This window comes from Ursus arctos, unplaced genomic scaffold (genome assembly GCF_023065955.2).
Source record: "Ursus arctos isolate Adak ecotype North America unplaced genomic scaffold, UrsArc2.0 scaffold_9, whole genome shotgun sequence".
Taxonomy (NCBI): Eukaryota; Metazoa; Chordata; class Mammalia; order Carnivora; family Ursidae; genus Ursus; species Ursus arctos.
Window position 1 is genome coordinate 74,311,561 of NW_026623111.1, and position 27,926 is coordinate 74,339,486.

Sequence of the window (27,926 nt, forward strand, 5' to 3'; positions counted from 1 at the left end):
TTTAATTTTTATTTTTTTTAAAGATTTTATTTATTTGACAGAGACAGCCAGCGAGAGAGGGAACACAAGCAGGGGGTGTGGGAGAGGAAGAAGCAGGCTCCTAGTGGAGAAGCCTGATGTGGGGCTCGATCCCAGAATGCTGGGATCACGCCCTGAGCCGAAGGCAGACGCTTAACGACTGTGCACCCAGGCGCCCCAGTACTTCTTTTTTTAAGGCTGAATAATATATCATTTTATGTATATACTTAGTTTATCCATTCATTCTTTGATGGACATTTGATATATTTAAAACAGAGAGTGTGCTCTGTGAATGACTAAGGTTTAGGAAACATTTGCATAGTAGAAAAACACCAATGTACGGTTGGACACCTAAGTTTCTGTTCCTGCCTCAGATAGTTATTACTTATCTGTGACCTCTAAAAGGTTTGTTCCTGGAGTTTCAGTGTCTTCAGCTATTAAGCGAGGATGGCAGTATGAATTTCTGAGGGCTTTGAAATGCTTTCGCCACATATTAGTGTTTTATTCCCCAGCTCAAAATCTTTTGCTTTCTTAATAAAGGCTGACCTTAGTTTCGCGCTCCAGGCCAAATGCAGTATTAGCTCTGATTTTTCAGCCTTGTAGCCTACCCATAGTCTCTGTGCTTCAACCCAAATGGGCCATTCACTATTCTAAAAACACATGCAGTTTTCTTCTTCCTACTTCCGACTTCCATAATATTCTATTTGCATCTGTCTTGTGGAACTCCATCATATACCTTTGTGCAGCAGAGGTATCAGTTACAATTTAGTATTTCTATTTTGTGTGGGGAAAGAAAAATAACATTTAGTTGTTGGATAAGAAAGGAGGTAGAAGAGAAAACAGGAGGCTATATTTTTCTTTATCTTGATTATATGGCATGTGGTACAGTTCTAAGCAGAATTAGAGAAAAATGTTTTTTGACTGACTGAGATACAAGATTTTTCTTATGCATGAACCCAAGAATCTTTTTTTAAAAGATTTGTTCATTTATTTTGAGAGGGAGAGAGAGAATTTCAAGCAGATTCCCCACTGAGCCTGTCGTGAGGCTTGATCCCACAACCCTGGGATCGTGACCTGAGCTGAAACCAAGAGTCGGACACTTAACTGACTGAGCCACCCAGGTGCCCCTTAAATGTGGAATTTTAACCAGTTTCTTTAAGTCAAGTTAAGTGACAAAGAAGAAAGAGATTGTATGAGTAACTATAATTATTGCCAGATTAATGTTTTGGTTTCACGTAAGTTTATCATCGTGTTACTCTCATGTTATGGCTGAACAATTAATACTCAAGCCATTCTGTGAATCAGTACCAAATGAAAAGTAAACTTTTTTTTCTCAGTATTTGAAATTTGTAGAGAGGTATAAAATTGTGAGCAAAGATGAGATATTTGAATCATTTTTTTTATTTGCCATTAGCAAATATACTTCAATATACCGAATTATTTAGAGTAATTTGAGGAACATTCTGGTCTTTTAGCAGATTTATCTCATTTTGAATGCTTTATGAATGAAGTGGGGGTTATCGCATAGGCAGTTAGGTTTTTTTGTGATCATAAAGTAGCCGTATTTTTTATCCTTAAAGATAGAAATTTGTCCGTTTTCACAAGAAACAAGAAACATTTTTGGTTTCTTAATGCAGTAAGTTCCAAATCAAGTCACATAGAAATGTAATTGTCTTAAGACTGTTAACATTGTAGAATATCTCCTTAAATGGTTCTTTTTTCTTTCCATTAGGGAGAAGAGTCAAATGAGTCTGCAGAATCTAGTAATAATTGGGAAAAACAAGAAAGTATTGTATTGAAATTGCAAAAGGAATTTCCCAATTTTGATAAACAGGTAGGTGGTTGTAGACAGAAATTTAATCTGTGTACTAAATATTTGGTACAAATATTTACAACAAAATAGTGTTCGAGATAAACTGGAAAAGCTTAGGGTGTGTTTTGCGTTTTCCTAATTAAATATACTCCTTTATCAATATTATAAAATACTTTTATACTGCTTGTTAATTCTTCACGTTGTTTATTTACCTTAATTGCTAACTGTATCGGCATAGTAACTATAATCATAATAAACATAACAATTTGGACTTATATATGAAATGTGACTATGTAGAAAGCCAAGTCAACTGTTTCAGCTTTTTTCATATCTTGTCCTTTAAATTTTTTGTTAAGAATTTTAAAGCGTTAGGGGTGCCTGGTTGACTTAGTCAGAAAAGTGTGATTCTTGATCTCAGGATCCTGGGTTCGAGCCTCACATTTGGTGTAGAGATTACTAAAAAAATAAAGAAACTTAAAAAAAAAGAATTTTAAAGTATAATACTGCATTTCAGTATTTTAGTATTCTATAAGCTTTGTTCTACTTGCTAAGTAGTAAGACTACTTCCAGAGTCTATATATAAAGATTCATGCCAAGCTTGCTTCTCTTCGAATCACCTGTTGTGTGGAGAAGCACATTATTTGTTTAACATTTAGAATATATTCACACTCGCATTGATTTATTCAGCTGTATGCACAGGTAGCACATCTGAGTTCTGATAAGCTAAATGCAAAATCTTGTTGTTATGTTGGTTCTTTACATGTGTTGAAACTATTATGTTTTGAAGTTGGCAGTTTGTAAAAAGCCTAGCGGCATGGTGAAGTTTAATTGAAGAAACATTTTTGATCCTCTTGTGGTCAGAGCACTTCATAGGGAGAGTAGAAATGCAGAAAAAGTCTAGCTTCCTTTCCTTTGAAGACTTACAAATTCGCAGAGGTGAAATTTTATATACACAGAAAGCATTTTTAAAGCTGCATATAAACATGTGAAATAATCAGATACGAATTTTCAAGTGATTTACTTAATTTTAAAAGAGCATAAAAATTTTTTTTACAAGTTGTTAATTTTAGATTTTTAATAAAAAGATCAATGACTTATTTCTAGGAACTAAGGGAAGTACTCAAGGAACATGAATGGATGTACACAGAAGCTTTAGAATCTTTAAAAGTGTTTGCAGAAGACCAAGGTAATTAGCTCTTCTGTCCTGGAAAACACATACTTCCTGTTATGTTCTGTATTTTGGTATATAAGAAAATGTAAACCTATTAGCTAATAATCAGAAAATGGGATTATAAAAAATCTTGGAAATAATGATGTAAAAAATTTTTAAATGACCAGTTTCCAAGTGTTTTGGCCTGTTCTTTAATGGCAGTGTAAAGTGAAATAGTAAATATCTTTTTCCATTTGGCTTTTTTTTTTTTTTTTTGATAGTTAAGGCTACTTTTAAATTGCCATGTTTTACTGAATATAAAAGGAACATTTTTTGTATTTTAGCAGCTCGCAGGATGGCTTTTAGGATGGCTGGTGGTTTATAATCACTGTAAAGTAGGTATCCTAGCCTGCTGTCTTACATGAATATCAGAAGCACCAGTATCAAAAACCTAAAAGATGAATTTCACTGGCATGGCAGAAAGTCCCTAAACCTGTACTGGAGCACTTTTAACTTTCAGAACTAGATGTTAGAGGAGAAGTAGTGAAGAAGAGTTGAATCACATGTAACATCCTTATGAAGAGCTGATCTGATTGATTCCTGCTTGATTGCAAAACCAGCTTAAAAAGCCCAGTACAGTGGCTTTAGGGTTTTTGGTTTTGTTGTTTAATAAGTTCTTTTAAGAAATATCTTAGTACCAGCGCTCTTGATGGCACAGAGAGTGATACTGTGTGGAAGAAAGAAAGCCACCAATATCACCAATTCTGCATCTGAAAATGATTCAAAAGAGATAGATTATGAATGTGAAGAATTTGAGGACTACCTTATCCAATTTATTTTTCTCTTTTATGTATGTACAAGAATGAATGTATGGTAATCAGTGTGTATGTCTGAGAGCTCTTCGAGTAAGTAAAACAAACATTCTAAACAGTAAAGTATTGTGTTATAGATTAACTGGTAAGAAATAACAGAGTTCTCTTCAATCACAGACATCTTAGAAATCTATGGAGTATGATAGGTTAACTAGTGATAAAGTAGCAGTGTTTTTAAATAATAGTATATTTCAACAGATGGACATGGTGATGGAAAATTAATATAATAGGGATGGTTTTAATTTAGGTGAACATGTTTTTGCTATACGTCAGTGTTGACATGGAGATGGGGCTGCTACTAAGTAGCACCTAGGATATCTCACAGAATTGCAGCTGCCATTTGTATTCTCAGGACCTTTGTTAGAATATGGGGGGTTTTATTCTTTTTTTTAAAGTTACTATCTGTTTTTGAAACTATTTCAACTCATTGTACAACTTCCACTTCAGTATTTCTCTTTAAATCATATCAAGATTTAACAAATTATGGTTGAATTCTGTATTCGAAAGGAAAATAACATGTTTAGGTAATTTTTTATCTTATTTGAGGGCTTATATTTTTATATTTAATTTATATCTTAGTCATTTTTGTCTTTCTTTCTACACAGATATGCAGTATGCTTCACAAAGTGAATTTCCAAATGGAAAAGAAGCTTCTTCAAGAAGTCAGAATTACCCTAAAAATGCAGCTAAAACAAAACTGAAACAGAAATGTTCCATGAAACCACAAAATGGTTTTAACAAGAAACGTAAAAAAAATGTATTTAATCCTAAGAGAGTTATTGAAGACTCTGAATACGATTCGGGCTCTGATGTGGGTAGCTCACTAGACGAGGACTACAGTAGCGGTGAAGAAGTGATGGAGGACGGCTATAAGGGTAAAATCCTTCACTTTCTTCAAGATGCTTCAATTGGTGAACTTACTTTGATTCCTCAGTGTTCTCAGAAAAAGGCTCAGAAGATAACAGAACTCCGGCCCTTTAACAGTTGGGAAGCTCTGGTGAGGCTACATTATTTTTTTTTCCTCTGTGTGTGTGTGTGTGTGTGTGTGTGTGTGTGTGTGTTTAACTCACAGTACCGTTTATAGTCAAGGTGTCTTCAGCCCAGGGAAGCATAGATGGGTGGCCTTATCCTGTGTAGAGGCAAACATTACTTTCATTGTAAGCCAATAGTATTTCAAATAGTGTCATATGACCTAATTTTGAATGAATTAAGGGGTGATTTTCCTGAAAAACCCCAAGCTGATTGGCTGGGCATACTGTCACTCATTCTTTTGCATAGAAACTTGGTTCATTTCACTGCAGAAGAAGAAATTAGAGCTTACATTTAGGAAGGAGTTGTTTGCTAGCCTGTTCTGATCTGTTATGCTGAGACACCATGCAGAAAGCAAGAATGTGGCAGAAATTTTACTACAGCTACTTGAAGAGCAATAGCAACGTCCAGGGGAGCTCCATGATTCAAAATGCCAGCCTAAGTGTTTTATGCTTCACTACAAAAGAAGCAAGAGTTTATTTTCTTTCTCTTTGAAAAATGACAGCTCAATCTCTAACATGTTTTTCTTGGTTAAACAACACGGCCATTTTGTGGCATGTAGCAGGCTGCAGCGTTTTTAATTGGAAAAGATAGAAAAGTGTGTGAAGCCTAGGATTCAAGCGTTAGGTGAAGGGAAGGCATAAGTAACTGGTAAGTACAATTTGCATGATCATTTTATGGAATTCGATTTCCTATAAACAAGCATTATCCAAAATACTTGTATTTTGAGTTTTGTAAGTGTCAGCAGTGAGCAAATTTTATTCATACAGAGTGATAAGAACTCTGTCTTTTAAATTTTGCCTTGACTTTTGTGAGTATGTGGGCTTTTATAGCATGAGTTATATACAGGCCCTGCTGTGAAAGCAATATGGATTTAGAAGCTTTAGAAGATGAAGTGCCTCTTGAAGCTTTAGAAATGTTAAGGAAGATTTATTCCCTATCTTAGAGAGTAAAGTTGTTTTGTGGTTAATTTTATACTTGTGACAAATCTGTAAGAGCATAAGTTCCCTTAATAAGTGTCTTTAAACTGGTAGTATGGGAGGGTCCCTAAACAGTGGTTCTAAAAAGCATTTTTTTAAAAATTAAGATATTTGAAAAATAAAGAAACAACATTACTAGTATTTCGTAGCTTAAAAAAATAAAATAAATAAAGCCATTCTTTTTGCCTAAAGCCTTTGCTTTTCCAGAGAACATCTGTTAAAGCAGGTCCTTTCAAAACTTGTTCGGCTTTGCCTGAGTGATTTATTTGTTGAAGTATTTGCTGAAGGGCTTTCTTGTTCTTCTTTTCATTCTTTTCTTCTTTCTTTTAATCTTTAATGGTCTCCTATGTTATTGCAGAGTCAGTTGCTCAGGCTTGTTGGGATTCTAATTTATTTAATAAGGAATGCAATTATCTACACCACTGTATTTAGTAACTGTAACTACTTGCTCAAATATCTTATGGTAAAAGTAAATTATACCAGACTCATATGTGCCAGATGCTTTTTAAAAATATTCAACTTAACGGGTAGAAAACATATTTCCCCTACTAATTAATGGCGTAGTTTAAATTAGTCTCAACATGAAATTTTTGTAGATCATGCTTTGCCTACATAAATCTACTGTATCTTTCCCCCTCTCTAAAAATTGAACACAAAGATGATATTTTTTGCTAGCTGTTTATTTAAATGTTGGTTATTTTATGTAACATTTAAAAAGTAAACTTGCTACTTGTCCTGAAAGATGTAGGTAAATGAAGAGTTTTTGGAAATGAACAGTTAACATTGGCACATCTGTGTTTATAAGCTTTGAATTTTAATTTGTGTAGAACTTTAAGCTTCTACTTTCAATCACTTTAGAATTTTCGGTGTGACTGATTTAGAGAACAATTTCATTTTAAAATCATCAAAGGTAAAAATAAATGTACATCCTAGTAAAAAACTGTATATGATATATTCCTTTCCTGTTATTCAGAAAGGTTGTTTAATGTACATATAAACAACTTCAGAAAGAAACAAAAGAGAAAACATTTACTTTTGTTTTCATAGCTACTATTTTTAGAAATTCCTGTGAGAATTAGTTGAAAATTTAATTATGACACTCAGTCATACTTTGATGAAAATTACATGGCATTGTATATTAAGAACAGCATGTAAATGTCTAGTAAAGTCTTAACATTGTTGAAGCTTATTTGGTCTTAAGGATTGGGGAATTTGTCAGAACTTCAGAAGTCATTTATATTTCATTTAAAAATGCATACTGAGCCAACAAATCAAGTACACATACGTTTTAATTACAATTTTTGTTGAAACTGAAGTCTATAACATTGGTAGGTTAAATGTAGTCATTAGTATTTCATTGTCTTATAAAAACAGTTTGAATGTGAAAATTATGTTTGCAGTGCCGTTTAAAACAAAATTAGAAAAGTACCTCAGTTATGACTTTCCTTGTCAGAGAATTACAATTTTTAAACATTAAATGCTGTAGGATATTCTAGTCACCCTATTTTACATGAGTAAAATTTATTTAACAAAATAAGTGCATTGTGTATGAGAGTGTTTGTGTTTGCAGCTTTACACCTATTGTTTTCTTTGAATCAGAATTTAAATACTGTTTGTCAAATTTTTTTCATAATTTTTCCATCTTATTTTTCTGCTTAATAGTAGTAAAGTATGTGTTTATTATAAGAAACCACAACATCAAATCCTGTAGACTTTGGAAATACAGCAAGCCAATGATGTCAGTTTAACATTTACTGTTAAGGTGGTAAAATTGGGATTTTAGTTGCCAGATTTCACGCATTTGATAGCATCAGTTCACCAACCACTTACTGAGTTTTTGTTTAGCCTTGTGCAAATTAGGGTGGGGACACTGTTACATCTGTGATAATCTTATGATGTTGCATCTTTATACTTTAATCAGGATGTGATGTATGCTGACCAAAGCAAGATTCATGAGTTACTCATTCATGGATAACTCAACCTAAGAACTTTTTTCATATATGCATCTACTTCCTTAACATTTAGGTTGGTGTAGATGCAGTTTTTCTTGATCGTTAACCACATAACCCAGGTTTTTTGTTCATGTCAGAAACACTTTATGCTCCTCATTGTGCTGTTTGCGCCTACTAGTAACTTGGACCACCCGTTTTCTTTTTTACTTTGTTTTCCTAGTTGTTATTATAAACTGCTTAAGTTTGTCACTTAAAGCATTGTAATGCCTGTTACTTCCTGATAGGATGATTTTCAGTAAATTCAGCATTTTAATTTGTGTTAGTTGATAAACATTTATAAAAAAATTATAAATGCATTTTGAGCACTTTGTTGGCTGCTGCCATGTATTTATATCTGTGAATAGGATTAGGACTCTGTCCTCAAAAATGTTACTTGTTAGGTGAGGGGGTAAATCTGGTTTTAAACAATTCCCCACTTCCTATCCAAATTCAAAAATATTTGTATTGTAAGAGTGACACTCTGTGGAGGGAGAGAGGTACTTCAATTTGTGACTGTTGTTAAAAGAAAAGTCTTTAGAGTGATACTTGAGTTTTAAATCAAAGTGATTGTAATCAGGGCCATATTGATATTCTTTTTTTTCCCACACTATTATCCAGCAAGTAGGAATTGCTTTCTTTTTTTTTCCTTCCACCCGAAAAATAAGAAAAAAAGGCTTTATCACTTTTTGAGGAATGATTTTTCTTTGTCTAAAATAAAACAGTACCTGCAATAACAAAGAAGAAAATAAGCGAAAATTCTGCCAAAGATACGCACCACCTGAGACTGTATTGAGCATCTATTTGTGTGTCGATTTGTATATTTCATATTATATAAATAGGACCGTATTTTTTATGCTCATGAGCAAACTTTAGATTTACTAGCAGATCCTGTATTTACAGAGTATTTACATTTCTTAAATCCTTTTTTTGTTGAGGCTAAGTAACTTATAGGATTCTTACATGCATTTTGTCTTCAGAAAACAGTAACAACAGTGGAGTGTTCTTACATATTTCCTTAGTGCCAGCTGGCCCGTCTGTCTGTCTGTCTCTCTTTCTCTCTCTCTCTCTCACACAAAAACATACACCACTAATGAAGATATTGTGGAATTACGTATTGAGATTTAAGTTTTGATTTTTATTATTTATGTATTTAGATTAGCAAGTTAAATAATTCTACATGCTGTTCCCTCCAAAAATCCATATCCATCCCCTTCTCCAGCCGGTTTCCCACACTGCAAATAACTGCTCTCACTTCTTTTGTCTGATTCTTATCATTTCCATATCTCTAGGTAATATAAGCATAAAGCTATGTTTTATTTTTGTTTTAAGTCTTATTTGTTGACATGACAGTATAACACTGTGGTGAGATTAACTCTCATTGTCAGTCTCACCTCCCATGCCCATTTCCTGTTCCCCGGTCCTACTAATAGAAGTTAGTAATAGGATAATTTTGAAGATCATTGTTTAGTTATCTACACTGTTGTCACTATATAAATGCCTTTCTTAGCTTAGCATTTTGTTTTCTCTAGGTATTAGTTGTCTTGATTTTTCTGTTTGCTTAATTTTCTATATATTTATTATTTCAACTCTAAAATTTTCCTCAGTTGTCTAAATTTCCCCTCAGTTTTTAGGCACTTCAGGTATTCCATCAGTTTCATCTTCCTAAGAAAGTCTCCTCAGGATCTTAATGACCTGCTTTGGTTTGCACTGGTTGGATTTTGGGCCTGCTATTCATCTGTGGCTTTGGGCTCTCATTTCCCTGACATCCTCAGGAATCCTTGTCTCTCTCGCGTAGGATCTCTTCTTCCTGAATTTCACGCATGCCTCTTTATTCCCTTGGTTTTATGAGTACATAGTAAGAGGTAGAGGTGGGTGAATTATATAGTGGAGCTAGATGACCTGGCTTTGCATCCCAATTCTGACATTTCCAGCAGTTTATCTGACCTTCAGCAAGTTCTTATTCTCCATTTCTTCATCTCTAATGGGTGTAATCATGGTACTGACCGGTGGGACTTCTAAGGATTAAATGGAGTAAACGCCCATTTAGTTGCCCAGTTCTTAGAAAATGTTAGCTGCAGATATCCACAATATTTTGCATGGGAAGTGTTGTGTATGTTACTAGTGAAATGCTAAGAAACTGTTACAATTTTCTTGAATGGAACTTTTTTGGGTAAGTTTTTCTTTATTTTAAAACTCCTTCTGGGCTTTTAAACAGATTTATGGCTGTTTACATTACCCACAGTCAATTAGGACAACGTTTTTCAGCCTTCATTGTGGTAATTTGACAAAATTCTGTCCAATGGGATGTAAGCAGAAGTATATTAGACTTTTGGAAAGTGTCCTTAATAGGATCCCTTTTTCCTGTTGATTAAGATGTCATTGCGGTGGCAGGAACCCCACATATTGAGGATGTGAAGCAACAAAGTAGAAAAATCCTTGACTTGGGAACCATCATACCAAATCTGAAGTGCTTCTACAGGTCTTCATTTACATGGAAGAGAAATAAACGTACGTTTTATTTAAACCCCTGATTTGGGTTTACTGTTAACTCATAACTGGACCAAATCCTAACAACTTTGTCTTTTAGTGAAACTTTTTCCTTGAAAATCTGGCGTTTTACATTCATGGACAGTGTATTACTACTAGATAGATTTAAATTCTAAACTAGCAGCAATAATTTGGATCATCTCTAATGTCGGTTGGGTTATATGGGAGGAAGGGTAGGGACAATAGGAAGCGCCAGGAAGATAAGTTTTGACTTCAGCAGAAATAACCAAAATGTCAAGTTCATTTAAAAATCTTAGTAACCAACTCAATCTGATGCAGTATCCTGAAATAAGAGTTACCTTCTGTACTCTCCTTCATTTCCCCTACAAGAATTTCAAACATACAACTTAGAATAGTGTAGTAAACCCCCATGTTCTCATCAGCTTCTTCAGTTCCTGGCTGATGTCTGATCTTTTTTCATCTTTATCCTCATCCACCTCCTTCCTTCTCATACTACTTTGTAGCAAATCTCAGAGTTCATTTTATCCATAAAAATTGAAATATATATAAAAAAGATTTTTTTCCTTAAACTAAACTACATTGTCACACCTAATAAAAATCATCAATAATTCCTTAATATTAGAAAATATCCATTCAGAGTTCAAATTGTTTCTAATAAATGCCATAAATTTTTTTTCTGAGTAAGTTGAATTAGAATCCATTAAATAGGGTCCACATACTGAGATTGATATCAGTCTTCAAGTCTCTTAACCTATAGGTTTCCCCATCCCTCTCTCTTCCTCTAATATCTTTGGTGAAGGAACTGGATCATTTGTTCTACAGCTTCCCTGTCTATATTTTTCTGCTTATACCTCCTTGGTATAGTTTAACACATTCCTCTGGATCAGGTTTTTCTGTAAAATTACAACTGGAAGGTTAAATGCTCCTACCACTCCTGTACATGGTTGTTGATACTTTCTTTCATCAGGAGGATTATGTCTGGTGGTTTCTTTTTTTGTAATGTTAGTTTATCTCTTCTCTAGATTCTGACATAATTGATCTTCTTTGGGTTATAATAGTTCTTTCTTATTTTTGGCCTTATTACTCTGAAAGAACTTTCTAGATCCTAGATTATATTAGTCTCTTTGGGAAGTGCCCATGAAATTTTGTTCTTTCCCTTGTAATAGAAGCCGTTACACTTAAAATTATGGGTTGCGTGTCTTGCCCAATGACTATAAACCACATAAGGACGGGGACTGTGTCTACGTATCAGGTGTCTTCACCAGCCAGTGTACTATTTTCTAAAAAATTAGAATATAGTAAATGGTAGATGTTTACAGAAAAAAAATTTTGTTTTTTTAAACTTTTAAGGTCTTTTTGTTTTGTTTTGTTTTAAACTTAGGGAGGTACTAATTTTAGTGAAAAGAAAACAGTATGGACTTTGAAATCTTACCCTACTTGATGACCTTGGAAATTGAACCTTGGTTTATTCTTCCAGAATTGGTGAATTGATCTTCGTTTATTGTGAAGATTTAATGAGCTAGTGAATAAAAGAGCTATCTAGTAGTTTCTAGCACATACATGGTACACAGTACATGTTTCTTCTTTATTTCCTGGTTATTCTTGTTCTCTTAACACACGTACACATCACAAACCTACATTTACACATTTACCCCCAACAGGCATTAGATTGGGTTTCTGATCTATAATTTTAGAGTTCCATTTAAAAATTTATTTATTTTTAAAAAAAGATTTACTTATTTATTGAAAGAGATGGAGAGCACAAATGGCAGGGAGTGGCAGAAGGAAAGAGAATCCTCGGGCAGACTCCCCACTGAGCACAGAGCCCCAATTCTGGTGTGGCACACCTTGGGGCTTGATCCCAGGACTTGGTCCCAGGACCCTGAGACCATTGACCTGAGCCAAAATCAAGAGCCAGACCACTTAATGAACTGAGCCACCCAGGAACCCTAAAAATACTTAATTAGAAGTTCTAATAGAGGGGCGCCTGGATGGCTTAGTTGGTAAAAAGCATCTGCCTTGGGTTGGGGTCATGATCCCAGGGTCTTGGGATCGAGCCCTGGCATCAGCCCAGCATCGGACTCCCTGTTCAGTGGGGAGTCTGCTTCTCCCTCTCCCTCTGCTCATCCCCCTTGCTTTTGTTCTCTGTCTCTCAAAATAAATCTTTTAAAAAAAAGTTCTAACAGAACCTCCTTAAAATCTTCAAGGCACTGATTCTTATATATCCTGGTGTTTGTCTATAAATCTTTTCCCTGAAAAGCACAAAGTGGGAGATCACATTGTGATTGTTAATGTTGCCCTTCTGAAGATGTAAAATCGTGTGTAAGTAACTATTTCACAGTGCCATTTTGTGAAGTGCTAGTAAGGTTTTGTTTTTTAATCCTGCTTTGGAATAGATTGGAAATTTTATTTCTTTCCAACCTTTTCTAGATTAGATATGAAAAAAGTATATCATTATAATGCATTTTTTATGAACTTATCTTGTATATCCCGTAAGTGTTGGATTTCTATTACTTGAGCTTCTCTGTGAATTTAGATACGCTGTGATCATATGTTCTGAAACATAATATGTCATAGTCATGGGAAGGGACGAAAATGAAGGCGAGATTTTAGGTATACAGTTATTATACTTGGTGCCATTCCTTTGGTGATAAAGATGAATCTGAGATTTTTTTAAAACAAAACTTCATAGAAGACATTAACGATTACTTGAGAGTTTCTTCTATAAGAGAACAGCTACTAGGGGCGAAGTAACTTGAGATTGTGCGTTTTGGGGAGAAAGATAGATTTTATTTCAATATGGTGAGTTTGACTTATCAAAGAGAAGCATGGAAATTCAAATGTAGACGTGAAGAAAAGCTTCTCTTAGCACTTGATTTAATGTCATTAGTAAAAGTTTAATTAAATTAACAAATTTTTTTCCCTCAGAAAGAAAGAAATTGATACTGGATTTTTATTTACTAGGTCTGAACTATTAAATTATTTTTCTTCTTATGCCATAGTTCACAAAGATGTCCAAAACTAATGGCTTATCAGAAGATTTGATATGGCATTGTAAAACACTGATCCAGGAAAGGGATGTAGTTATAAGACTTATGAACAAATGTGAAGACATTTCAAATAAATTGACAAAACAAGTTACGATGCTCACTGGAAATGGAGGTGGATGGAACATAGAACAACCCTCCATTCTAAACCAGAGGTAATATTTGTTGTACTTACCTGTTTCTTCCTTTATCTCAGCTGTATAAAAATTCTGAACTTATTTCTGTGTTGTGCCTAGAGAACTTAAATGTGGAAGTTTTATGAAAACTAATGTTAGAAGGGAAGCCTCAGGTTTCCTGTAATGACACATAAGTGATATAGGAATTGTTTTTTATCAATACCCCCCCACCGTGCCACGGGTATTTTACTCCATTATATCATCATAAGTTAGAGGGAGCAAATGTTACGATCTTATGTGACCTGTTTTCCTTGTCTCATGACAGATAATTTCATATATAATCACAAAAACTGAAAAGCTGGTTTTAGCTATCCCTTTACACAGTATGGTGCTTCAGAAAGTCAGCTGCTTAATTACATCAATGAAAAAAATTTAGCTCAATTTCTTTTTAGTCATAAATAAAATGAAATGATTAGACTATCCTGTATCTGTGATGTAATGTTTTAAATGCTTTAAAAAGCCCATATTTTTTAATCTCTTTTTGGAGTAGAAACAATCAGAAATGAAAAGGACACTTATTAAATAGATTATATAAGGAAGGATTATAAAAAGTGTATTTCCCAAAACTGCTGTCAGTGAAATGCCTTGTCAGAATTCTTACAAAAAATAGACACTAAATTATTTTCAATAAAAACCTCATACAACAACCAGTACATATTAAAATGTCATTTTATAATTGTGAACTACCCCCATTTTGCATGGTGTTGGGATACTGGGATGGGGAGATTGTTTTGAACTTCCCTTAAAAGTTTATTTTTAAGTGGTTTGGGGGCTCAGAACTATTTAGAATACTTCCTTCTTAAGAAATGTATAAAATTGTTTACTGTGATACTATTTATAGTGACAAAAACATAGAGACAATCCAATTTCCTAAAATCAGAATAGAATGAATTATGGTATGAATAGTTAGACTGGATTATGGTATAGCCATGCTATGTAGTGTTATGCAACATTAAAAATGAGTTACATCTGTTCAGAATATTTCTGATAGGTATTTAATAAATTAGCACTAGGGCCTCATTAAAATTAATTACCTTAGTTGATGATTTTATTTACTTATTTTCGCATTTTTCTAGTTAATGATCAAAGCATATTTGCTGATCATTGGTTAATGAAAAGTCAAGGTATGGTTACTGGCCTTTAATAGTAAGCTACAATCTTTTCTGTGCCCTTCTAGGGTGCTATGGGATGGTGTAGGGAAACGTGATGCAGTTCCCACAAAGAAGCTCTTTTCTCTGTTGCGTAGAAAGAACTATGGCCATGTCAGCAAATTCATCTCCTAAAAGTGTAGTTGGAGCTGCTCCTTCTTGTTCTACAGCATTGGATATGGGGAGTTCTTCACTCTACAAGACTTACCCAGTTGAGTCTACTTTATCATAATTTGGATTTTAAAAAATCAAGTGCTTTATTGCATCACTTAAAAAATTTCTCTCTTAAACCCACATCCACAAAGTCCTGTTACTTGTAAATAGTATGATCAGGTAATAAACTATCCTTTCCATTAGGCGGAGGAATTTTTTGATGAAATATATGATAGATGAGAAAAATAGCTCTTTTTTAAAAGTGCTCTAGCCCAAAATATAACTTTTAAACACCTGTGTGATAGTTTCTTTAGAGTTTATTTAAATGCACTTTTAGGGGGTGAAATTTGTTGTCTTGGTTTTTATTTTTAGCCAAGGTAAGAGTTACACAAGCAGTTTTACTTGGTATACTGGCCAGGCATCATCGCTGCTTAGCACAGAGACTTGCAAAGGAGTTGCCTTGCCTTGGGAAAGGATTCATTAGCATGGAGGAAAATGTTCAGCTAACCTGATGACTAAGCTATCCTGCTTTTCTTAACAGAACCAATTCCTTGCAGTGAAATTATGTTAACTGTTTATTTTCTTATTACAAATTTATATGAATTATAACAAAAAAATTGCCTTTTAGAGATTAGGGACATACAGACATACCAACATCCTTAATAAAAATAAAGTCTTGGCAGAGGAAAATAAAATGTCTCGCATATATCTCAAAACCATTACATTCATAATTTTTATTTTAAAATGTCAAAACTAAAGATGCCTAAAGTTAAAATATAATACTGTGAGCGAAAAGGAAAAAAAAAATCAGTGTTTCTCCCTCTTTATTCCTACCATTAATGTAGCCATCTTTCAGACCTTAGCTTTTTATCTAAAATGTATTGGGTTTAAATTGTTTTAACTGAAAACGTTTCTCAGTTGCTCAGTATACAATATATTTAATTATATGTGTCCGGTCTTTCTGGGCTGAATCTACCTGAGGTTTTTCTGTTTTGTCCTCAGCTTGACAGGATCGGTTTCTCTCCTGTTGTAAACAGTTGCTATGAAGCCATTTGACAGTGATGTGAATGCAAATCAGTACTGCAGATGTGATTGGACTAACAAAGTACTAGGATGGAAATATTTTAGTAGTTTGGGTACTACTCTTAGTACAAACTAATGTTGTGGTAGTATTTTCAGCAACTGTGTTGGGACATAAACTTTTGGTCAGCTAGTATCCCTAAACTTGTTTCATATGAACTACTTGCAACAAGTTTCCCTAAACTATTCCTGCATTTTAAAATCAAAGTTAGCATGTTGTATGGACTCCTGTTGTTTCCATTTCAGGCTTTTCTCACCTTTCAAAATAATTTTGATACTAGTTTCTCTGGCAGGAGATTTAAACCCAGTTTAATTTTCACTCTGAAAAGAAATCATAACTGTTTGGAAGGATTTTTTTCTCCTAACATAAAACAAGTACCTTCAAAATAACATGCTGCCTCATTTCCTTTTATGATCTCAGAAAATTTTAAATCATAAAATCATTTTTTTCCGTAGGAGGTAAGATAAACCTTCAGTTTAAAGGTGTTTATAGTCCGCTAATGAGAAGAGAGCACTTAACTAATTCAGAAGGCCTGGGCCTCAGTTCTTGCCATTTGGGTAACCCTGGACAGATTACTTTCTTACCTGTAAACTGGTGTTTGGGGTTCATATGCAGTCATGAAAATTCTTAGAAAACCACAGAATGTCATAAATTGAATAAATGGAAGGTACGATTGTACAACATCTAAGTATTAGACCCTGCTAGAGAAAGAATACAGCTGCCCTGTTTTAAAAATTTGTCATAACAAGTGAATTAGATTTAAAACGTCCTTGTCAAAATTGCGTTTTCATTGATCTTTTGCATTCTGAAGAAAGGATATGTTGATGGGCAGCACCCTTGGGATACTAAGCAACAAAAAGTTTCTTGTAGCTTAGATAAATCCAGTAGAGAGCACATTCACACTCAGATATACAGATATACACACAAACAAGCACACATACACACACACAAATACTTGCAATTTAAAGAAAATATTATAACAAAACTATTGAATGTCCTGATCAAAAACAGCCACCAGAGCTGCTTTGTGATTATGGATGAGACCGTTTTATTTGATCAAAAAATTCTATATAGTAGATGCTTCTCAAAATTCCTTCATCACTTTTTGAAGTTTTGTGTGTAGTGAAGAATATTCTAACAGTTACACTAGTTTCTCAATATTTCTTGGCTACTTGTGATAGATTGATGTTGGGATAGCATACTGGCCCCTTGATGCATTCATAAATGGTGTGCTGTGCCTAGGCTTATCAAATTTCATCATTTTCGTAAAATGGGATCTTATATGTGTGGGATGACTGAGGCCTTGGGAAGGACTCAAAAATAATAACTCAGTTTTGACCATAGAGTGGGTGGGTCAGAGAGAAAGAACTTTTTCATGTTTTGCTGTTGAAGGGATGAGGTCTGGATCAGACCTGGATTGGATACTGTCTTTGCCACTGCAGACATGGATTTGGATAGCTATATCACCTTGGACAAGTAACTTACCTTCTCTGAGTCCCAGAGATGGTCTCATCTGTAAAATGGGGGTCATAATTTTACTTGCTTGATAATGTAGATTAAATGAAGAAATAATGCATATCAAGCCCATAGCATTGTGACTGGAATAGAGTATATATTCCAATATTAGTATTTACTTTCACCATTATTGTAGAAAGAATTCATTTGGATCTGGAAATTAAAATATCTATGATAACATGTTTTATATTATTATTACTTTCATAGTGGCAGTAGAAATTATATTTGCCAAGAAGGCAAGGATATTTTTAAAAAGGAACTACAAAGACTTCAGTAATACTGCTGATTTTTTTCCTACCAGTACTTTTAACTTTTTTTTAATGAGAAATGTTGTGCAGATTGCATACCTTACAGTTGAAGCATAGATTCTGATTTGAGATGGAAATTTTTTCTACCCCCGCTCGTTTACAAACTGTTCTAATTAATGTATATTGATTTTAGGATTTGGCCCTTAACTACTTTATTATACCATAGTTATGTCCAGACCCCTTCCCAATGTGCAGTTAGGATGTATGTAATAGGAAATTAAGGGGACAGGATAAAAGCTGGAGAACGAGAGGCGCATGGCCTTATCCTAGCTTTCCATCTTAATATGGGGTGTATGCTTACCTAGCGAGTATGAGAATAAACTTCCGAATGAGATAGACTTCCTTAGTTCAAATCTTAGCCTTCCATAAAACACTTTGTAGCTCTGCAGCCTCAAGCAAATTACTTAGCCTCAGGCTTTTCATCTGTTTAAAATGATGATAAAAGACAGTCTTTATAGGATGTTAAAAGATTAAATGAGGTGGTGCTCGAAAATGATATTTGTGTGTCTGTATATATGTTTGGTAATAACTGCTATTAGTTTTTAACCACTTGAACTTTTAGGGTAAAAAATACTGTTTTCATCCATTATGACCTTCCATATTACCTTCCAAACAAGTTATCTCCAAATTACGTCTTTACAAATTAAATGAGATTTTGACACTGTCTTGCTACTTTCTACTCACTGATGCTCGTTGATGTCTAGCAAATTTCCATTCATACATAGTTCAAACACAAATATACACATACATACACCTTCTAGAATTACACATTCCACTGATACTAGAGGTGATTGACATTTATTCAGTCATCCCAGCAAAGGCAAATTAAGCTTGTGTTGTCCTAATACTTGAAGTTCCTTAATGTGGTGGAATTCAAATCCATACACTACCATTTTCTAGTAGAAATATTAGGTTAGTAATATGTTATCATAATATTCTGATCTTTTATGGAATTAATTTGGTAGCATTACCTTATGACTGAATATGGAAATGTTTTTTTTTGTAATTCTTATAGCCGGAAAAAAAAATCAACACAAAATAAAATTTGAGAAAATTGAAAAAAAATGTATTGTGTTTTGGGCTAATTTTCTTAACAAAGTATAAATCGCTTGTATACATAAGGTAAAAGGTAAGACTAGACATAGGTATTTCCGTTTTTGTATGTGCTGTAAACTTAACAGTCATGTCAGAAAGCTAGTAGAGAAAACTATTAGAAGTACAAATCCGTAATATTTAATAACTCTCTTTACCAGTTTGTCACTCAAGCCCTATCAGAAGGTTGGTTTGAATTGGTTGGCATTGGTACATAAACATGGACTTAATGGCATTTTGGCAGATGAAATGGTAAGTAGAACTCTGTTTCTAGGATTTGTCATTAAAAGGAGTTCTTGCTGTCATTTAAAAAATAAAATTTTCCCTTGACGCCTGTAGTTTACTTGCTCTCACTTCAGTATTTTAAATACCCCAATCACCCCTTCTAATTTTCTGTTGCTTCTCTTAGCTCTAGCCTCCTCATTGCCCCCCAAAATGAAAATGGTCTTTCTTTCTGATTATAAAATTAATAAATATATGTGTTTTAAAAATTAGACTGCCTTAAAGTACAAAAAAAATCAAGATCACTCATATTCCTACCGCTTTGAAGTAAGTATTATTTTGATGTATATCTTTTCGGATTATTTTCTTCTGCAGGTTTGTGTGTATACATACATATATGTGTAAAGTACTAAATGAGATTTTGTTATATGTGCTTTTCTGTAGCTACCTTTAAAATTTATAGATACGTATAAATCCACACATTTACCAGCAACATCATTTCAGCCATTTTACTTTTTTTTGTTAGCTGTCTCTGAGTCTTTTTTTTCCCAAATCACATTTGCTTGAAACTAAGCTTAGAAGTTCATTACAGTGTAGGTCAGGTATTATCACATAGAAACTTGACCTTTACTCTATCCTAATGTCCTTCCTCCTTTAAAAAGTTTATTAAAAATTAGTCATGTGTAGTGGAGAAAATGTTTGTTAAATACACATACATTGTATGTTACATTATTAAAATAAATAGTGCTCTTTATTCTGTAGTTGGCTTCTAGTAGTCTCTTGTACTTTAAGACTACTCCCACACAAAAATCATACTATCATCATAAGAGAGATGCTGTTTAGCTGATAGAAAACTAAATAATGTATATGCATGATTTCAAAATAGTTATAGAATTAGATACAGAACATGACAGTTGTGGAAAGCTGGACTTGAGAATCAGATCTAGGTTTGGGGCCCCAATTTTGGCTTTCATGGGCTAGTCCTTACCAAATGAGGTAGAATATGTAAAACTTTTTGTGACCTGTAAAGCACTGTATTTATAAGTTAGTGTCTTGCTTGGTCTGCTAGGACTCCCATAATAAAAGACCAAAGACTGGGTGGTTTAAACAACAGAAATTTATTTCTCACAGCTGTGGAGGCTTTAAGTCTGTAAGACCAAGGTGTTGGCTGGTTTGGTTTCTCCCGAGGCGCCTCTCCTTCATTTGCAGATGGCCACCTTCTCACCATGTCCTCACATGTCTTTTTCTCTGTGCGCACACATCCCTCGTGTCTCTTTCTCTTACGATGGGGATTGAGTCCCCATCCTTGTGATCTCATTTAACCTTAATTACCTTCTTAAAGGCCCTGTCTCCAAATATAGTTGCATTGCGGGATAGAGCTTCAACACGTGAATTGGGCAGTGAGGTCAGTTCAGTTCTTAACAGTTGGTAATGTTTGGCTCCTCCCCAGTAGCCTTTAAAAACAAAAAAACAAAACAGAAAAAAACACCTTCATTGATGTATAATTTACTTGTAGTAAAATGCACAAATGTTCAGCTTGGTGATTTTTTTTACATATGTGCACCTGTGTGACCACCCTCCCCAGATCAACATTTCCATTATCCCAGAAAGTTCCCTCATGCTCCTTTTTAGTATTACCTCCACCACTATTCGGACACCTATAACCATAGATTATTTTTTCAAATTTTGAACTTTATATGAATAGAGCCATATAGTATATACTGTTTGTTTCTGGTTCATTTGGTGCATGATAAGGTTACTGAGTTTCATCTGTTCTTATATGTATCAGTAGTTTGGTGTTTTACTGGCATGCGGTAGTCCCTAGCATAAATATGCTATGACTTCATCCATTCTCCTGTTGAAGGACATTGAAGTTATTTCCAGTGTTTGGCTATCATGATAAAACTACTGTCAGCATTCTTACTCAAGTCTCTTTGTGGACATGTGTTCTCATATCTCTTGAATATACTCCTAGAAGTGAAATTGGTGGGTAATAGGGCAGGCACATGTTCAAATCCAATTAGCCGTTGGCACATTGTTGTTAATCTATCCAGTATGTATTAAATATTTGCTTTATATAAAACAATTACCAAAATTATGTCCTTTATATGCATTGCAGAGCTCTTCCATATTAATGTGTGTCCCATTTTTAACTAGCGGTTAGGATACATTCTGCTCATTAAACTTAAGTTATAGTTATCATTTGGAGATTATGATCTGTTTCATCTGTCACTGAGAGCTAAGAACATGGTAGAATTCTCATAGGGTTGCATTTTGGGGAATCAAAAGTAAATAAAACCAGAAATACTATTTTTCCTTTTGTGTTTTCCAGTATTTTTTGTTTGTTTTTAAATTTCATATATTGTCTTTTAAACATTTAATTTTAGGGCCTAGGAAAAACTATTCAAGCCATTGCATTCCTGGCATACCTCTATCAGGAGGGTAATAAAGGTCCTCATTTGATCGTTGTTCCAGCGTCAACTATAGGTTTGTAATACTGTGAACAACCATACTTGACTGTGTAGTGTTTATACAGGGAGAAGAAAAACTGTGTATGTGTGATTTCTTAGTTTGTGGAGGTGAATATTAACTCTGTGGTCTCCTTAGACTTTCCCCCCTTTGCGTATGTGTGTGTATGTGTGTTTGATTGTACAGGAGGTCTTTTAAAAGAAAATATCTCAAATACAAGTCAGTTATTCAGCTTTTAAATTATTATGCCTCAAAGGACCATCGATAAGATCATTTGTTTTTGTAATACTTTTAAAAAATTATTTTAATGAAAAAAATTGTTTTAATGACTTACCAAAAGAAACAAGTCCTTTTAAATTTCTAATTAAACATTTATGGAATCAGAGAGTATACAGTTCATTCCCACTTAAATTAGATTGACTGTAGACTAGAGTAAGTGAATGTATGTATGAACATAATCCAAAAAACTCTTTAAATTGAAGTTTAGTCATTCTGTAAATATAATGGTTGGTCCTCTTCCTTTTGTTTTATGCCTCCTCAGAATTATTTTAAACATCAGGAATAAAATTGTGAAGGGTCTGTGATTTTTAAAAAATCTTGTATTATTTTGTAAAAGAAAAGTTTTTGGATAGAACTCATTTCACTGCATACACCTAACCTGTTTAGCAGATGCAAGTAATACCTCTCTTGTTTCCTAGACAACTGGTTAAGAGAAGTTAATTTATGGTGCCCCACTTTAAAGGTGCTCTGTTACTATGGTAAGAGTGTCATTTTGCTTTAATTGGAAATTTCTTTAAAATCCTGACATATAGTAAAGTACATTAAGTATAATCAATATGTGTGTGTTGTTTTTAAATCGTAGGCTCTCAAGAAGAACGTAAACAGATTAGATATAACATCCATAGTAAATATGAAGAGTATAATGTAATTGTGACCACGTAAGTATTGAGAAAAAAAATATGGGGGCAGAGATATTGTGTAACCCCTATATTTACAAAAAATATTTAAAATACGTTAGTAGTAACATGAAGGAAAGGTCAGGCTAAGAACTATGCAACAAAAGTGATGGAACGACTTATGTTGAGTATTCAGGCACTTTTTAGTTTTTTACTAGTACAACAGGTGACTGATAGTGGTTATATAAAGGTTTTTGTCCATGTGATCGAAAACATAGTTTTATAGGACTCTTTCTGTTAAACTTCAAGTAAAATTGAAGATATCCCACTAAAACGATTTATAATATTTGTAACTTATAAATGTTAATTATTATTAATAATTAAGTATTAAATACAGTGGAATCTCACTCTAAATGAAAAAACTGAATTAAAATAGAAGGATGGGAAAGAAAATTTTGAATAAGTTAGTCATTCCTTGGTGGTCCGTTTAGCATAAATATGTAGCAGAGAACTTAATGCTGTCATGTTACTTTTTAAATATGGGTTATTTCAAGTTCATAGGTTATTTCAAGTTCATATTAACTGTCAGTATTTAGTTATTTCCATCTACTGACTTCTGTAGGAGGCCATGATTAAAAGAAGAATCCATAATTCATCTTTCCTACATAAAATGGACTTCATTTTTATATATAGTATAGTACTGCTAGCTACTATTAACTCTTTTTTCATGGATATGCTCTACTAGTTTAATACAGTAGTATTATGTTCTTAACAAATGTCTTCATTTCATGTCCTTTTTTCCCCACTTTTGTTCTGAAAATACAACAGTTTGTGAAGCAAAGTGTATAACGATTGCAGATAACGTGTAAATTATACCCAAATTGGCTGCTTCTTAGTTGTGTAGAAGTTGTCCAATTATGACATTAAAATTTTCCTTTACCCACACATTGCAGCTTTTGTAACTTGGTTACACGTAGATAATAATTGTATACAAGCGCATCAGTATTTATTTGAACACCAACAAGATCTAGTGGTATCTTTCAGGTACTGGATACTAGAAATGTATAATAAGTAAAAATCATTGTAGAAAACATTAAGTTTCACTATGGTCCAGGCTCTTAAAGGTGTAACCTTAGAGAGTTTTTTTGTTTTTTGTTTTTTTTGTGACAGGTATAATTGTGCAATCAGCAGTTCTGATGATCGTAGTCTGTTTCGACGGCTGAAACTTAATTACGCGATTTTTGATGAGGGCCATATGCTGAAGAACATGGGCTCCATCCGCTACCAGCACCTTATGACAATTAATGTAAGAGTATTTTGTGAATTTTTCCAATTATAATGAAGTTATGTGTTTTAATGTATTTAGTATTTTATATCGGGGGTCAGCGAACTTTTTCTGTAAAGGTCCAGATAATATTTCATGCCTTGTGGGCCTTCCTCTGCGACTTGTTCTTTGCTTTTGTTTTTGTTTTGTTTCGTTTTCTTTTATTTTTTTTATTTTTATTTTTTAAAGATTTTTTTTTTTTTTTTTTTTAAAGATTTTATTTATTTATTCGACAGAGAAAGACAGCCAGCGAGAGAGGGAACACAAGCAGGGGGAGTGGGAGAGGAAGAAGCAGGCTCATAGCGGAAGAGCCTGATGTGGGACTCGATCCCGTAATGCCGGGATCACGCCCTGAGCCGAAGGCAGACGATTAACCGCTGTGCCACCCAGGCGCCCCATTTTTTTAAAGATTTTATTTATTCGACAGAGATAGAGACAGCCAGCGAGAGAGGGAACACAAGCAGGGGGAGTGGGAGAGGAAGAAACAGGCTCATAGTGGAAGAGCCTGATGTGGGGCTTGATCCCATAACGCCGGGATCACGCCCTGAGCCGAAGGCAGACGCTTAACCGCTGTGCCACCCAGGCGCCCCTCGTTTTCTTTTATAACCTTTTAAAAGTATAAAAACCATTTTATTAGCTCATGAGCCTCAATTTACCAACCCCTGTTCTATGTGATAAACTTTATGAATATCAAATACAATCCAGTTATCTACTTATAAAATGAAACCATTAGTTTTACATACTTTACCTTAAAATACAATAGGTGATAATTTTTCTGAATTACTAGTCTTTCATCACAGAATGTTACATTATTAATAATGGTTTTAATTTTTTTTCTCTTTTCCTGAAGAGTATAGACAGGAAGGACTTGGCTCTTTAAAACAAAGAAAGCTAATCTCAATTTTACTTTCACAGGCAAATAACCGTTTGCTGCTCACAGGCACACCTGTACAGAATAACCTGTTGGAGCTCATGTCGCTGTTGAATTTTGTTATGCCACACATGTTTAGTAGTAGCACCAGTGAAATACGAAGAATGTTTTCTTCTAAAACAGTAAGCATAAATTTATATTTTCTCCCAAATATGTTACTTTATGTTTTATATAGGCCACTCTTCTGCCTTTTTTTCTTGTTTTCATAGTGTATACGTGATATCAGTTAAGTAGTTGATATCCGTCTACTTGCATGACTTGGGAAGTCTGCCAAAATACCATGGGAAATAAATTGGTGACTTCTGTAATTGATATCCAAAAGTCTTGGTTTTAATATCTTAATTTTCTGCAGTGACAATTTTAAATTAGTGGAGTGTTCAGGTATATAATATGTGGGGAAGGTTTGGGCATTGCATTTACCTTACTAAAATTTGGTGAATTAGTAGCATTTCTTTGTAGGTAAACTGTAGAACTGGGCAAAGGTAGACTATCCAGAAAATTCCTATACTGGGAAAAATGTTTTGAAATAAAAGTCCATAAATTAAAAAGTAACAATTTTTTTAAAAAGTCATTTATTTTAGAGAGAGAGCGCAGGTTGGGGGGCGGGATGGAGGGGTGAGGCATGCAGAGGGAGAGGGAGGATTTCAAGCAGACTCTTGGCTGAGCCCATGACCTGGAAGGCCACGACCTGGAGGCCACAACCTGAGTCAAAACCTAGAGACGGACGCTGAACTACTATGCCACACAGGCATCCCAGAGTAACAGTTTCTTACAGTTACACAAAGAAATTCTATATATAAGAGAATCTAGTTAATTTTCTCCATGTTGCTTAGAAAAAGTAGAGTAGAGGGATGCCTGGGTGGCTCAGTTGGTTAAGTGCCTGACTCTTGATTTCAGCTCAGGGCACGATCTTGGGGTCATGAGATCAAGCCCCGTGTCGGGCTCCACACTCAGCGTGGAGTCTGCTTGAGATTCTTTCTCTCCCTCTCCTTCTGCCCCTCCCCGCTGCTCACGCATGTTCTCCCTCTTTCTCTCTCTGTCTCAATAAATTCAAGAAAGGAAAGGGAAAGGAAAGGAAATCTTTTAATAGAGAAAAAGTATAGTAATAGACTTCAGGAAGTCCTACTAAATTCTCCAGTCCTGCAATGTTTATATAGATTCTTGCCTCTCTCCCAAGTCACATACATTTTGCAGGAATTCTCTATGATATTCTTCCACTGCAAATTAACTGCCTTTTAAACTTTCACTAATCACTCCCACTTGATGGCCTAGTAGATGATAGAATATGGAGGACTTCCTCACATCTTAGAGTAAAATTCCACTTCTTTAATTCTCCAGAATTAACAAGCCTTGACAATCTCAACCATCCCTGTCTTTTAAAACACATGGTGTACATCACCTGCACTAGCTTTCTTTTGGGGTCATTTTTCTAGAAATAAATACAAGTTTTCTACCTGTTTCTCTTTCTCTTCCCCTTCTCTTCTCCCCACCCTGTTACACACACACACACACACACACACACACACTCACACTTTCATGAGAGCTGTCTGGTAATTTAGTTATGACTCAAACTTCTGAACACCTTCCTAGGACAGTTCAGTTTTATTCGCTCAGCAGAGTACATGAAACCTCAAAATACATATGGAGCTTGAAGAAGTAGGCTAATAGCCCAGAGTTGAAATGTGAAAGTCCATCTAGAATGAAGTGCGTTTCTGTGGAAAATAACTCCGATTGTAGTGAGGATGATTTTCACGTTCTGTAATATTGTTAATGGTGATCATTTAAATCATTAATTTCTGAAAGGACGTGTTCTTTTTTTTACTTAGAAATCAGCAGATGAGCAAAGTATATATGAAAAGGAGAGAATAGCACACGCGAAACAAATTATAAAACCGTTTATTCTCCGAAGGGTAAAAGAAGAGGTAACTTATCTGCATACTTATTATGATGATTGTTTTTTAAAAATCTGTTTTCTTCTTTATGTGAATGATCTGCTTAAACTGTTTTCCTTTCTCAGGTTCTCAAGCAGCTACCCCCCAAGAAAGATCGAATTGAATTGTGTGCAATGTCAGAGAAACAGGAGCAGCTCTATTTGGGTCTTTTCAACAGATTGAAAAAATCTATCAACAACATGGGTATAATCTGATTTTTACAGTTGCATGTGAAAAATAATCCTGTACTGGGGCTACACGTAGTTTAGTCATATTATGGTGGGATTTGCTCATTTAAAAAAATTAGTTACAATTTGAAGAAACAGTTTTAAGCTTTTTGTTTGCATTGAGATGTATTTCAGCAGACAGCTGTCAACTTAGGTTTTGTTTTTTGTTTCTAATGTGTGCTCTTTGGATCACAGAAAAAAACACAGAAATGTGCAATGTCATGATGCAATTGAGAAAAATGGCCAATCATCCTTTATTACATCGCCAATATTACACAGCTGAAAAGCTCAAGGAAATGTCTCAGCTTATGCTAAAGGTAAGGATTTCATGTTATGCTAACCCTGACCTTTACTAACACCGTTAAACCCCGGGTTAAATGATTAGGCTGGCTAAAGATCAGTTGAGCCTAATGAGCATATTGATCCGTTAACCCCATAGTTAAGAAAAGTATTTTTAAGACAAAGTTCAAGATAATTTAAGGGGGAACATAAGAGCCGAGAGGATGGACGGTCTGTATTAGGAGTCAGCAAACTATGGCCTTAGGGCCAAATAAAGTTTTATTTTAACACAGCCAAGTCTTTCCGTTTCTGTTTGTTCTGACTGCTTTCTCAATACAGACATACCTTGGAGATACTGAAGATTTGTCTCCAGACCGCAGGGGAGTCAGATGAATTTTTTTGTTTCCCTGTGCATATGAAAGTTACATTTATACTGTACTGTAGTCGATAAGTGTGCAATAGCATTATGTCTAAAAAAGTATACATACCTAAATTAAAAAGTACTTTGTTGTTAAAAAAAATTGCTACTGTCATCTGAGCTTTCAGCAAGTTATAACCACTGATCACCACAGCAAATATAAGAGTAATGAAAAAGTTTGAAATATTTTAAGATTTACCAGAGACACAAAATGAGCAATATTGTTGGGAAAATGGCACCAATCGACTAGGTCAACACAGGGTTGCCACAAACCTTCAGTTTGTGAAAAGCACATTATCTGTGAAACCCTTACACAAAAAAAGTGAAGCAAGGTATGCCTGTACAAGG

General features: G+C 34.4%; 2 protein-coding genes across 9 annotated transcripts in view; one reads left to right on the forward strand and one right to left on the reverse strand.

Moving 5' to 3' along the window:
* SMARCAD1 (SWI/SNF-related, matrix-associated actin-dependent regulator of chromatin, subfamily a, containing DEAD/H box 1) overlaps positions 1–27,926 on the forward strand; it is a 76,504-nt gene that overhangs the window by 37,759 nt on the left and 10,819 nt on the right. For 7 of the 8 annotated variants that reach the window (XM_026509712.4, XM_026509711.4, XM_048211810.2 and 4 more), the window contains 13 exons: positions 1,751–1,852; positions 2,936–3,017; positions 4,459–4,850; positions 13,364–13,563; positions 19,043–19,133; positions 21,491–21,590; positions 22,271–22,330; positions 22,435–22,510; positions 23,639–23,774; positions 24,708–24,845; positions 26,550–26,645; positions 26,741–26,858; positions 27,077–27,198. In XM_026509712.4, coding sequence (XP_026365497.1) covers positions 1,751–1,852; positions 2,936–3,017; positions 4,459–4,850; positions 13,364–13,563; positions 19,043–19,133; positions 21,491–21,590; positions 22,271–22,330; positions 22,435–22,510; positions 23,639–23,774; positions 24,708–24,845; positions 26,550–26,645; positions 26,741–26,858; positions 27,077–27,198 — 1,713 coding nt within the window. Of the gene's footprint in view, positions 1–1,750; positions 1,853–2,935; positions 3,018–4,458; positions 4,851–10,263; positions 10,362–13,363; positions 13,564–19,042; positions 19,134–21,490; positions 21,591–22,270; positions 22,331–22,434; positions 22,511–23,638; positions 23,775–24,707; positions 24,846–26,549; positions 26,646–26,740; positions 26,859–27,076; positions 27,199–27,926 lie in introns of those variants that run through there. The other variant, XM_044388076.3, reaches the window with a different exon arrangement.
* HPGDS (hematopoietic prostaglandin D synthase) overlaps positions 20,211–27,926 on the reverse strand; it is a 48,037-nt gene continuing 40,321 nt past the window's right edge. Inside the window, exon 7 of the mRNA XM_026509708.4 lies at positions 20,211–20,557. The gene's annotated coding sequence lies outside the window, so the exon portion shown is untranslated. The remainder of the gene's footprint in view (positions 20,558–27,926) is intronic.